Source organism: Lichenostomus cassidix, chromosome Z (genome assembly GCF_008360975.1).
Source record: "Lichenostomus cassidix isolate B80296 chromosome Z, HeHo_3.0, whole genome shotgun sequence".
Classification (NCBI taxonomy): domain Eukaryota; kingdom Metazoa; phylum Chordata; class Aves; order Passeriformes; family Meliphagidae; genus Lichenostomus; species Lichenostomus cassidix.
The window spans coordinates 62,568,551-62,581,902 of NC_139511.1; the positions used below are offsets into that span (position 1 = coordinate 62,568,551).

General features: G+C 40.6%; 1 protein-coding gene across 4 annotated transcripts in view; it reads left to right on the forward strand.

Moving 5' to 3' along the window:
* The window catches only part of LIFR (LIF receptor subunit alpha), a 53,552-nt gene that overhangs the window by 18,292 nt on the left and 21,908 nt on the right, over positions 1-13,352 (forward strand). For all 4 annotated transcript variants that reach the window (XM_085043024.1, XM_085043025.1, XM_085043022.1 and 1 more), the window contains 8 exons: positions 1,861-2,009; positions 2,718-2,838; positions 5,136-5,278; positions 6,714-6,877; positions 7,678-7,852; positions 8,137-8,403; positions 10,566-10,695; positions 12,700-12,863. In XM_085043024.1, the coding sequence (XP_084899150.1) occupies positions 1,928-2,009; positions 2,718-2,838; positions 5,136-5,278; positions 6,714-6,877; positions 7,678-7,852; positions 8,137-8,403; positions 10,566-10,695; positions 12,700-12,863 (1,246 nt within the window). In that variant the 5' untranslated portion in view covers positions 1,861-1,927. The remainder of the gene's footprint in view (positions 1-1,860; positions 2,010-2,717; positions 2,839-5,135; positions 5,279-6,713; positions 6,878-7,677; positions 7,853-8,136; positions 8,404-10,565; positions 10,696-12,699; positions 12,864-13,352) is intronic.

Sequence of the window (13,352 nt, forward strand, 5' to 3'; positions counted from 1 at the left end):
TTTTAGCCATGTGACTCCCAGGCTGTGAGTGGTCTTCACATTTTTTACAAATTTAGAAGTTTGTGAGCAAAGCTTAAACCTGCAGGTAACATCCCATATTTTCATTAATAACATGGAGAAATACAATATGAAGACCCTGAGATAAAATGGGAGAATTTGGCACAGAGATTAACATATTTATTCTGCTGGTTGGTTCTTCATTTATCTGAAAATGGATTTGTCAACCGCTGCTCCTGATTTGGCTTCTAACAAGTTGCACGTCATGGATGTTGCAAATTAGGAATATGTGAAAGATAGTGTCTTGGGGCAGTATATCTTAAATTACTTGTGTTTAGTGTTTAGTGAGGTTTTCAAGTCGTTTGAGAACATACTGAAATGAAAATAATTGTTAAGATTTATGGGTGTTTCTTAACACCAGTCGTTTTTCACCATGGCATTTCTCTCATTTCTTCTGCTGCCTGGGCCTTTCCTTCAGCCTGGTTATTGCAGACCAAGAGAAAGAAGTGGTGCCTTGTGAGCAGCTCTGGGTTATTTGGCATAGTGCTGCTATGTTTCTCCTTGCACAGCGCAGATTGGTGAGGGACAGAAGAGCATTTCAGTTATTTCCAGCTCTCCCCTAAGGGAGGATTCCTTAAAAAAAAAATTAAAAAAAAAACCCAAACTAATAAAAGTACATGGTTGTATCACCGGGATGAGGGAGGGCAGTCCTGGTGGCTCAGGGGACTTCCTGAAGAGGGGTTTCTTTTAAAATTACATAAGCTTTTAGACAAAGTTTGTTGTTGTGACAGTGATGTACATCTAGCTTTGGAAGATATTTCTGAGTCAAGGTCAGAAGCCTTTCAAAATAGGAGCCTGGACAAAATGGGAAGCTGCTCTGTAGGGCAGTTGGGCTTGGTCGTAGTCTAACAAGAAAATGACCCAGCTCCTGCTTTTGGTTGCTGAGAGGGGTCCTCTTGCTATGTGGGACTTATGGCCCCTGAAGGGTGCTCAAGTCTTCACAGATTCCAAGCAGCAGGGAAGCCACACACCAGGAGTTGACTGAGTTTCTGGATAGGTCTTCCTTCAGTTTTTCCTTTTTGAGAACAAAATCTGAAGGTTGTAGATTTATGGGTGGAACTGAATGTGTTCCCTGGATCCTGCTGAACAGCTGAACTTCCCTTTTTAAAGAAGAAAACTTCTAATATTCAATGAACATGCTAAACACAATATTCCAGATAAGTTTTTACTCTGAAGTCAGTAATTGCAGCAACAAGTATCTTTTGATAGAGAAATAGCTCACTCTTTTTTCCTCACTGTTTTTCCTCCAGGTTTTATTATTTAACACTGGATTGAACTAGTGATCCTGGGTGATCAGATCTGGTCCTGCAATGTCTCGGATATCCCATAGCTTTCAATAGCAGCAATATGAAAAGTGAGCAGAGGAAAGAAGAAAACAGATGACAGGTCTATCCTGTCCCCTTAAGTGCATAAATGAAGCAGGGGACATTTCCATTCATGACACACAATATGCTTTGTGGATATGACATTTCATCTAAGTTGAAGAAGTTTATTCTAGGGGAATATTCTGACTTGTCTGTTCTGTTCTGATATCAGATAGTTCTGAAGGATACCTATGAACCGTAGAGTTTTATGTTTATGGTCTTACTGAAATGTCTTACTGAAATGTCTTACTGGAAATGTATGAACCAAGGAGTTGTTGGGTCAGAGAAGAGGTTTGTTTGCCAGACAAAGGAAAAGGAGTTGCTATGCCTGGGGACATTATTGAAGAAAAGTAGATGGAACTAAAAGTGGCGTTTGTGGAATACCAGCTCTAGAATTTAAAACTTTGGTCATAGTTTTTATTTCTGTATTTAATTTTAGAACTGACCAGCTTGTTGGAAGATGTTTACTCCTGCTTAAAGCTGCTATTCTTAAAACAAACAGAAGAATGTGGAAGAACTCAAGCCTCCGCTGCCTTTTAGCACTAGCTATTTTATGCTTAAAATGCCTAGTATATAGCCAAGAGATAGGTAAGTTATTGCAATGTAATTCACTAACTGCTTTTTTTCTGTAGCTTCTGTACTGACACCTTGTCATTGCATTGCTTTCCTACTATGCGTATGTTCAAATCCTGTCACCTCTGAGGCCCCACTCCATCTAGGGATTGAGATAGTGCCAAGCCTGGTCTCTGCTTTCCAGAGCCCAGCAGCATCTTGTAAACCAGTGCAAAACTGGGTGTAAAATTGTCCATAATGCCACTGACAGTCTGCATATGCATTTGGTGTAAATGCCCGCATTGAAACCTTTTCGCTGTATATGTTGGCTCTCTTCAACAATTTCACACGTTATCATTAACTGTCTGTCTGTCATTAATTGCCCTCCATGTATGACACTGGAGGAGAGCATAAAACTCATTAGGTTAAAATCAAAGCCTGTGGTTTTGCCATTGGCCCAAAGCCTGGTTATTAGGCTAGGCAAGGAATGGGTATTGTGAAAAGAGGAGGCTGCCTGTGTTACGCACATGAGTATAAACCCAGATCTTTGGTACCTCTAGAAGTCTGTGAGTGTGTGGCTATCTAATCAGGCACACAAATCATTCAACAGTCTTAAAATACTGGCCAGACATGCATGCAATACAAATGTAAGAAGAAAGGCTATAGATGTGAACAATAGCAGTTGTTTTACAGTTGCTCATTTTTGACCTGCAGTTTTTGACTGTATTTCTCATATGGTTTCAGGCTCTCTAGGGAACCCCCAGAATTTAAAATGTGTAACGCACAATTTACACGAAATGATCTGTACTTGGGATTTCTCTTCTAGAGGAAGACATGGCCAAACTGACTTTTGCTACACTACCAAGTAAGTCCCTCACATACCTGGTTGAAAAATACCAAATAGTTATGAAAGTACAATTTTTCCTCAGTCGCTGCCCATGGAAATTGTGATGGTGTTGTTTCCCAGCATCTCCCCATCAGTTTTCCTTGGGTGGTTCTCCCCCTAGGCCCTGTTAACTCAGGCAATGGCAGGGTTTCTGGCAAAATTGTTCCATGCTAACAGTTTGCCTGCCAAAATCTGCTTGCTCTTTTCAAAGGACTGGAAGATGCTCTTATTTACTCAGACTTCTCTGTGTGTCTGCCTATCCCTTGCTCAGAGTTTTCATGAGGGATATCTTCAAAACAGGTTCAGTCCAAAAGGAAATGAGAGTTGGAAGCAGTGAATCCTGATGTTGTGGGCCAAAGCAGTAGAATATATGACACAAATGTTGAGATTCACGTGGATTTCATGTGGAAAAACATGAAAAACCTCTCAGTGACTGCCTTACAAGCTTTATAAATGTTAATCTCTCTGAAGAACACTGCATTAGAGGAAACATAAAAATTTTTTCAGAATTAAAACAGCTTTTCTGAAATGAATGCAATTTGAGAATTTTGGGAAGTTAAAAAAACGTAAATCTTCTGTGTGTTTTTTACTAATGAGAACTACATGTTCAATTCCCCATGCTGTGGGTCTGCCAAATTCTTATCATGTGCTAGGGATGAGTTCAAATCCATCCTGCATCTTGATCCTGCCCCCAATCCAGATATTTGTTCTGTCTTTTTCCTGTAAATTCTGCAGGCAGGCCAGGCTTTTCCTTGGAGTCCCAGGGCTTGGCTGCACTTAGTCCACCTACATGCTTGATTTTCTGTGTCTCATTATTCCTGCTGCATTGCCAGCTATCACTTCCATTTAAAAAACACTATATATATGACTTTGCAGCCAGAGTTCAGAAGTGCAGAGTTCATGAGGTACTGCCCTCTGAGCAAAAAACATTATGTAGCTGCTGCTGTTTCTCCTTAGCAAAGTGGGACAGGCTGGGGCCCCTGAAGCAGAGAGTCTGAGATGAGCTTGGTGCAGACATCCCTGAGGGAAAGAGGTTTTGTTTTGCAGTTGCCCAAACATCCTCTAACAATATCCCAGTACAGAAGAGGGATAGCCTCTCTGAGCACTCAAGTCTCAGCTGGCTTTCTCTAGCCCAGAGTCTGGAGTGAATCTTAAGAGTTCAACCCAAGCTCTTGACTCCAGCTGATGGGAGCTCCAGGGTCCTTTTCCAGTTCATAAGTGAGTAACAGTCCCTCAGCAGGAAGTCTGGTATTGTTCTCTCTGCTTTCCTTCCTGCCGTCATTCCCCCAAGAGGAAGGTCTGGATTTTTCCAAACTTTCTGCCTTTCTATTTGCATATCAGTGATAATGAGCAAAGGGGCTTGACCCATCCATTATTGTTTCCTGTATATATCTACATCTTAAAGACAAAAGCCAGATCACATTGTGCTGAGCACTGCACAGACATTAAGCACAGACTGCATTTTCACCTGGGATCTTAGGAATCCTCTGCCCTGCTCTCTGCTCTTTCCCTGTGAGCTGAGCAGCAGAAGGGAGCTAAAAAATTTGTTCTAAGATGTAAACACAGGTGGTAAACCTGCTCTTTCAACGCATATGCTCTCACTTTGAGAAGAAGTGGAGGGAGAGTGAGTCAGGAAACACAAAGGGAGGTGGCAATACTGTTAGGTTAGGTTTGGGGTCTTTTATTTTTCTTATTTTGGAATATTGATTCATGGTGACTAGGTTTCAGAAAGATGTCTTTTGTTGGCCTCAAGTTTATTTATATAGTAGGAAACATTTTTTTACAAAAAGGGTTGTAAAGCATTGGAACAGACTGCCCTGGGAAGTGGGGAGTCACCATTCCTTGAAGTGTTCAAAAACTATGTGGATATGGCACTTAGAGATAGGGTTGAATGGTGAACATGGTGCTTGTACTAGGTTGACAGTTGCATTTTATGACCTTAAAGGTTTTTTCCAACCTTGATGATTCTATGATTCTGTGATTTTGGTTAAAAAGCAAGGTTTTCACTTTGAAGTGCTCTCTTAACAGCTGCGTAGTTGTATTACACAGCTAATGCACAACCTATCACTGTGATAAAAGTGACTTGAAAGATGAGGGAATGCCATTAATCTGAGGCTAACCAAAGCCCATGCAAGTCTCACTCCTTCACAACCTCGATATGAATCTTTCTGTTTATTACAGAGAATTTGTGTTTTATTAGTGTCCAAGAATATGACTTAACTTGCCTTAGCTTCCTATCAGCTGAAATAACTGCTTAATCCTCTCTGCCTTTTCAGTGACCTTACCCCTCAAGTGTGTTTTAAAACTAAGGAGAGAAGGGTTGAGATTCCAGTCCCAGAGAGCTCCAGCACAGTGACAATCAAAAGCTCTAGAGCTGCTTTTGCTACCAAAGAATTTGTAATTCACCAGAAAGACATCTGTAAGTATCAGGCTGTGTGTGTGTACCTAAGGCCTTTGTACTATGTTTAACAGTTCTTCAGATGTGTACATGCTTGCAGGTTTCTTTGGCAGCATTTCTGTATGTAAAATGTTGATACGCTGAGTCCATATGAAGCTACCATACACAATAGGTTGTTTTCTCTAGTCCTTCAAGAGAAAGAATACTCCTCTTACCCATAGTTCACAGCAGAAAAATCAAGGGCAGAATGTAAGGAGGAAAACAAAATACATTACATCCCTCACTCTTTGCCATTTTTTGTCCTAGTTATAAATTAGGAAGCATTTGTAAACAAATTCCTAATATATACACGTAAGTAAATTAGACTTTTTCCCACTTCTTCCAGGCGAAGGAGGAAGTTGTAAACTGAAGATGGGAGTGACACAATCTGCCTTGCTTACTCTAGTCTTTGGCTTTGGTTTGCCTGCTTACTCCTTCAGTGTAGTCAGATTCTAATGTCAGCAACACTTTTTATCCATGGTTCTGTTTGCAGTCAAGAGCAGCTCAAGAACTTCAACAAAATGCAAGTCAAAAATATTTGTTCAGCAGAATGAGTGCCTCAGGTTCATCACAGGTTATTGTGGGCAATGTATTGATTGTGCTGAACACTTTGCAGGCACTCAGATCGTTGGTCAGGATTGAAGTTGGATGTATCACACATTTAAAAAATATATTTTATCCTTCACCAGGCCCACTGAACTGGCATAACCCTTGTGTTATCATAGTTCTTCCCTGTTTCTCAACCTCTCACTTCACCACCATGCATTTGTAGAAGAGATGCTTCTGTTTAATCTCCCTGTCCTGCCTCATCATAATCTCATGCCCTTAGTAGCTTAAAATTTAAAATCTTAAGCTACTTCTGGTATCTTAAAATCATTTTGCCCATAATCTTCTTCAGAATCTCATGTGAGTTTCTTTCATTCTGTGCTTCTGCCCTCCTTCTTTCCTACTCTCCCTTTTGTGGCAAGTCCCCACTTCCCTAGTGGTCTACAAAACTTACTTCTTTTGGGGATGTTTTTCCACCATCCTTCCTGGAAGTGTTCTCATGCACACTTCAAAGACTGCCATCATGTTTCCTTTATCACTGTGGTATTGAAGGAGGGTTTTGAAAGTTGGGATATCTTCCTTAGTATGCATTTTGAAGAGTCATGTTCACCATCAGTTACTTGCCCATCTGCACGCTGAGGTATTAAAAGAAAATGCTGCCTGATGATTCATCTGCACCTGTGCTTTCCTGAGAACTTTCATACTCAAGTAGTGAGAGAGCCCATCTTGTTCTAATTACAGAGGTTGAGTTACATGCTTGTATGGCTACTGGCCAGTTCAGAGCAGGGAGATGTGGCTGCTAAACACCTGTAGGGCTGGTGTTGCAGACTGATCACCTGAATATGGCTTTTTCCCCCCTGTCTTTTTCCAGCCTTTGTTCCTGTCACTCCGCACATCCTTAGCTTAACGCCTGACTTTTCAACTTCCACATTAAATCTGAAGTGGAGTGATAATGGATCGGTCTTCCCCTATGGACTGGATGCCATTTGGCAAATTCAGATACTCCGAAAAGAAACAATGGAAGAAGTCACACAAGTAAGTCCCTTACTTCCTTTACAAAAAATATATATACAATTTTTGCCCTTGGTAATGTTCTGAGAGGTCACTTGAAGAAAGCTGAGAATGATGAAGACTGTAGAGCTTTGCAGGACTTAGAAGCATGAGTGTAGTCATGTTTCTGGTAGGTAACTTCTTGTTAAGTTTTAAAGTTATGGAAACATTGGCTACTATACTGTCTGTACTTAGTCACAACAGGTTTTTCTTTTTTTTAATCTAGTAGAGGGATTTTGTAATTAGAATTTATGAAATTGGCAGGTACTTTATATCATTGTCTCTGTATCTCCCACAGTGTCTCTAGTCTTGGTGGTCTTTAAATGCTCAGCTTGCTTTTTTCTTTTTTTGTAATCAGAATTCTTCCAGGCCAATTTTTAGCCCTATTCTATAAATTTTAGTAATGGAGAAAAGACAAAATGTGCAATCTGGGACCAATATTAGAAGAGTTTTATTTTGGAGAAGTTACTTGGAAGAAGCTCAGGATGCAGCATATACTTCTTTAAATGCTTGGCAATCTTTCTGTTCTCCATCAAATGTCTGCCCTCTGGTATTTCTGACTGGCAGTCTACCTAACTGGTGGGCTATTTAGGAACTTAGGCTTTTGTCCAGGTAAATTCACAGCACAACTAAAAGTTAGGTGGCACACTCCAGTAATCTGTTGGGACTTTATGATTTACTTCACCTAATTTGCCATTCTGTTGACAACTGGGAGATTATGTGTCGTTACTAGCAGGTGATCATAAGCTCTGTCTTGGTTATTTCTTGGTGCAAAAACTTTGCAGGTTACTTACTACTCAAAACTGACTCATGAAGACCTCATTCTTTCTTGGAACTGGTCATCAGATATGCCTTTGGAGTGCACATCACATTATGTGAAGATTCGCTGCTACATTAATGCAACACAGTTTGTTGGCCCCAAGGATTGGAGTGACTGGAGCCCAGCAGAAGTAATCCCTGGTATGTTTGTTCCCTTTTCACCACACAGGCTTCGATTTCTTTATAAGAGTTAGGCCAAAATCAGAGGAAAAGCATTAGGTGGTTATGGGCTACTGCCTTTGAGGCTGTTTTGATTAGAGAAATAATGCAATCACTAGTTAATGGAACCTAGCAAGCATTTATTTGCATGCATTGGAGTGCTCCTCAGTCACATTTTAGCTGATCGGCAATGTGTTTAAAGCACATTGTTCATGTGAGGTTTTTTTGTTTGGTTTTTTCTGTTTGTTTTCTTCCTTCTCTACTAGGAAAAGATACTGAGCCTGGTGGGAGTGGAGTGTTTCCTCTGGACACTGTGGTGGCAGTAGGTTCTGATGTGACGTTTTGCTGTGTCCATGAAGAAGATCAGCACATAACAAATATGACTTATGGATCAAAACCTTACAAAATGATACAACTGAGCAGTCGGAGCCATGCCATCAGAGTGCTGAATGCCAGTGCTTCAGATACCAGTGGGACAAATGTAGTGTGCCACCTCGAAAATGGGATGGATGGAACTGTCGTGTTTGTAGGATGTATGTATCATGTTTACGAACCTTAGGAAAATCAAAATAATCTTAGGGTTCTGTTAGGAAACAAATGCTATTTTGGGGTTTTTTTCCTCCTGGTCATTGGTTTTAAAGTTGACCTGGGAATTGTGCTTGTTTGATTTCACTGTTGAAAGGCCAGCTTATGACCAGCTTCCAGACCAAGGCTGGAAGGGTGAGAAGATACCCATGTAAGCCCTCTTCTTTTAGAACCTGGCCCAGTGCTTTTCTCATTGATTCTTGTTCTAAGGTACCTTTTCATGATCTGGAATGCCAAGTAGTTTATTGCCATGTGAATACTCAACCCCTGTCTCTACCAGTCTCTATCACTTTAGGTTTACTGTTCTAGTTACACTTTATCTGTTCTAGCTTAGTCCATGACTAGGAGAGAGTAAGAGCTAGAACTACAAATGCAAACATTCATTTACCAATCAGTCAGGTGAAGACAACAAAACAGTTAAACTTGAAACAACAGCAGCAACAGATGCTCATCCAGGGCAGAAGCTCCCTGAGAGCTAATTACAGCAAAGGAAACCAGGCAATAATTCCTCTTTCCTGGACATTCTTCTAAAACATCCTTTTAGTATTTTCTTTAAAGACACTGAATCACTGTATATCTTCTCTATGTGACCATGTCAGGCTCAGACATATGTTCCAGAAACAGATACTAGTTAAAACAAATGGCTGCAAGTACCTCTCTCTTCTTCCCCATCATTGGTCACTTTAAAGTTTTGTGTGATTTCCCCACAGGAAATTTGAGCAATAGTTGCTCATTAGAATCCCATTCCCCATTACAAATGCCTGCCTTTGAACTTATGGTCCTTGGAGTTGAGGAAAAGGACAGGAGAAACTGGAATAATTTTGGAAGTTTGTTCCAATCTCCAGCCTGTGCATCCTGTCATTGACTTTGTCTGTTAAGTGTGCAATAGAAAATGCAAAGCAGAATTCACCATTTTATGACTTCTCAGTCATACACCATTTTATGTTATTTGTGCAGAATTTGCTTTTGTGGGAAAATCTTCCAGGTAAATAAGTCAGTGGTTCAAAGATGAAGGCTGTGACAGTCCCATAGGTTTTTCCATCACAGTGGTTTTTTTTGAAGAGATGGGATGCCAAGTCTGTTATCAGTGTTTCTTCTTGTGGTACCTGCCTAGTGGGGAGAGGAGTTGTTATGGTCCACTTGCTGATGTGAGACGCTTGAGGAAGAAAAGGTAGACAAAGTAAATATGTATACACATCACTTTGGTTAAGCCTAGGGCTAGCAATACTGGTGTTCTTTTTTGGCTCACTCTTCATAATCTGAACTGAGCCTGCCACTGTTGCCTCTTGTGTTAGTTCCCCTTCTCTAGGGCAGAGAGAAGGGATATATCTCTATGTGGCTATTGTTGTGCAACCTTTGGCGTATACCTTTCCAATCTCATATGCCACAAGTGTACAAGACTTGAAGTGAGTGCTCTGCCTAGTCTCACATTGGCATGATTACCCTCTCTGTTAGGAGTGCTGCCCATCTTTTCCAGCAAGGCACTCAGTGCTGCTCTAGTATGTGAGCAAAGAACAAGACTTAAAGGACAAAGATGGGCTCTTCCAAAGCCATGGTAAAGAGGATGAGTCATTCTGGGCTTGCTTTAATTTTTAGAATCAGTGTGGAATTGGTGCTAAAGGGACCATTTCCTTGACACGACTTGTTTGGAGAATTCAAAGCAGTGGTGGGGCTGGCATGTGAGAAAATGTGACGCACAGCCGACAGCATTCTTGCATTGCTCAGCGGCTGAACTGATGCTCAGAATTTCAGAAAAAACTCTTGGCAGAGTTTCAGTGAAACACTTCCAGGTCAGAGCCTGGAGCCTGTGAACATGTTTGCATGTGATTTGCCAGATTACCCACCCACTTAGAATTCTAGAGTCAAGTGTCAGTCAGATGTGGCTGATAATAATTATCCATCTATTTTATTGTGATTTTTTTTAAAAACCGTATTACTTATGTGGTTGAAATGTAACTCTTGCCATGTATTTTTGCAGCAAAACAAAAGAGTGATGCTTTCAGAACCCAGCAAAACAAAAGAGCAATTCTTTCAGGAAGTCAGTGACCCAAATGTCACACTAGGATGGCAAAACATCAGCTAACTGGTTTGGTTTCCTTTCATTCTACAGATGCTCCTGATATTCCCCAAAACCTCAGCTGTGAAACATCCAACTTTCTGATAATAAAATGCACCTGGAAACCAGGCAGACCCAGTGGACTATATGGAGAACGAAAAACAAAGTACAGTTTATTTGAAAGGTAAAATTAATCTGCACTAAAAGGAGTAAAAGGGTACAACTGGAATACCTCCATTGCTGTCTGTGACTTACTGCACCATACCTATTGAAATGTGATTGCTTAGAGCCTAAAATACATTTCAAGTCTTTCTGGAAGCTGTACCTAAACTAAACTTGAAAAACCCTTGTCTATCCCTGCAAAATTCCAGTGGGAGCTAAGGATGACTTTTCCCAAAGGTTTATACCATTACGAGCTCATGATTTGGTAAAGGACTTAGTGTATCAGGCTTCTGCCATCATGTGGACAAGACCAATATGAAAATGCAGGGAGATAGCAGGAGTCAGTCACTAATTTTTAGAATTTTTTTGTATAAAACCTGGATCAGATCATGTCAGATCAGATCGGATCATTTACTGAGCTTCTGCTAGGCAGGATGACAGAAGTTCACTGAGTAACAATTGTGAGACAGGTCGTGGGGCATTTCCCAACAGCCGCTAGGGAAAATAGCAATTAGCCTCCATGTGTTCTCTCAATGTTCAGAATTGGAGCGGGCAGTGTAAATGTTAGCTATAAAACTCTGAAAGGGACAAATAACACTGGTTTCACCCACAGAAAGCAGTCAACTGGTGTCCTCCTACATTGTATTACAGGGTAGGGCATCTAAAGCCTTAAAAGAGAAGAAATGCTGTTTGGAATAGCACTTGCACTTCCAAACGCTGTTTGGAATTGGAGCAGGCAGTGTAAATGTTAGCCATAAAACTCTGAAAGGGACAAATAACACTGGTTTCACCCACAGAAAGCAGTCAACTAGTGTCCTCCTACATTGTATTACAGGGTAGGTCATGTAAAGCTTTAAAAAAGAAGAAACGCTATTTGGAATAGCACTTGCAAAGGGGATTCCTTGGTTGTTGTGTTTAGAAGTTAGTGAGGAGTTAACAAAACTCCTGTGGTGAGGAGGCTCCTGTGTCATTCCAAAGGAGCAGTCAGGGAAAGAAGCCAGGAGAGGCCTGAGTCACACAAAATGATGAGAAGTGGAGTCTCATGGTGGCTTAGAAGCACGTTGGAGGCAATGAGGTTTGAGTTATAGTCACAGATGTCATCTAGAGTGCCAGTGCTAAAAGCGTCACTGGGTAGGATGCAAAGAGGTGGGCAAAACAGAGCAGGTCTTCCCAGGAAAGGAGCTTCAGTCATTGACTGCCTGTGTTCATCTCATAAACAAGGATGTTGTCCAGTCTTGTTTTGCTCAGCCGAAAGCCGTGAGATTAATGTGATGCGTTCCAGGATAAATACTCTCATCCTTGTTCTCAGCCCACACTGAACTACTGAAATAGAGAACACAGTGTGGATGGAGCTCAGAGCTCAGCTAGAACACAGTAAAATGCCCAAAGGAAGAAGTTAATTAAACTTGTGCTACTGAATGAGAGGCTTACACAGATTGTAATTTAAGTAAATACATGAATGTACGTACAGATACACAAGTTAGATTTTTATCCCTAAAAATGCACCACTGTTCTTGTCTGTTACCAGACTGTCTCTCCCGTTTTTGATTAAAAGACAACTGGGACTTGTGGATGTATTCTAGGTAACAAACCTTAGTTCAGGATTGACAGAGCTAATAGAAAGACAATGTGTGTAGCATCTCACTAGTTCAGAAGGCAATGAAGAAAATTCTTTAAATGCAAATGTATGCCGATCTGAACAAAGATACTTTAAATCAGAATCTTAGTTGTGACTTGTGAGGTGGTTTTACAGGACCTACCTGTTTTCCAGGCTTTTGAAAAGTGAGAGAATGGAAATGTTATGCTAGTGGAAGAGGAGAGTTTCATGTGAGAACAGGGCAAGTCATGACTGATGCCACTTTAACCTGCGTTGTGGTATTAGATATGCCTCTGCAATCAAATCATTCTGTAAGCCATGTGGACTGAACCCATCATTCTGTACCATGTTTTCAATCTAGGCTTCTGACTGTTGCTAGGAATTAACTTATTCAAAAATTAAGCTTTTCCTTCCCTTTTTACTTTGTAGAATGTCTGGTAAAAATGTTTCATGCGACGTCAATGAAATGAATAGAGACCGTGCCTGTGGCTTTCCAGTACTGCCTGATCAAAAAACCTATGATTTCATATTAGGTGTGTCAAATCTGATTGGGCAAGCACAGTCATCTCTTTTGGTTGATATAACTCAAAGAGGTAAGACTAATAACTTAAAAAGGCAAAAAAATGTGTTTACTACATGGTAACCGTTTGTTAGTTTTGGATTTGAAGAGCTGTGACATGGTATAAGCTTCATTATTTTCCTCAATTGTCATCAGATTATTGCTGTATTCAATAATTTGAATTTGAAAATAACTCAGGGCATGTCTTGAGGCAATGATGGGCTGTAAAGGGAGATGCCAATTCTCAGCAGCAGTGCTGCTGTATTGGACAGACTGCTGTGTGATAAATGCTAATATGTGAAGTCCACTTAATTCTCGAAGTAGAGTACCTATTTACTTATTTACTTAAGGGTATATTTACTTAAGGGTATATTTACTTAAGGGTAACTGGGCCAATTCCAACGGTAGATATTCTTTTCTCTGATAGCTGTGAATGTTAGTGCTGAATATTATTGAAAAATTCTGTGAAGGGAGCTTTGGGGCAGGAGAGGTCATTCAGGATTCCTCCTCTGTCCTAGTCTGC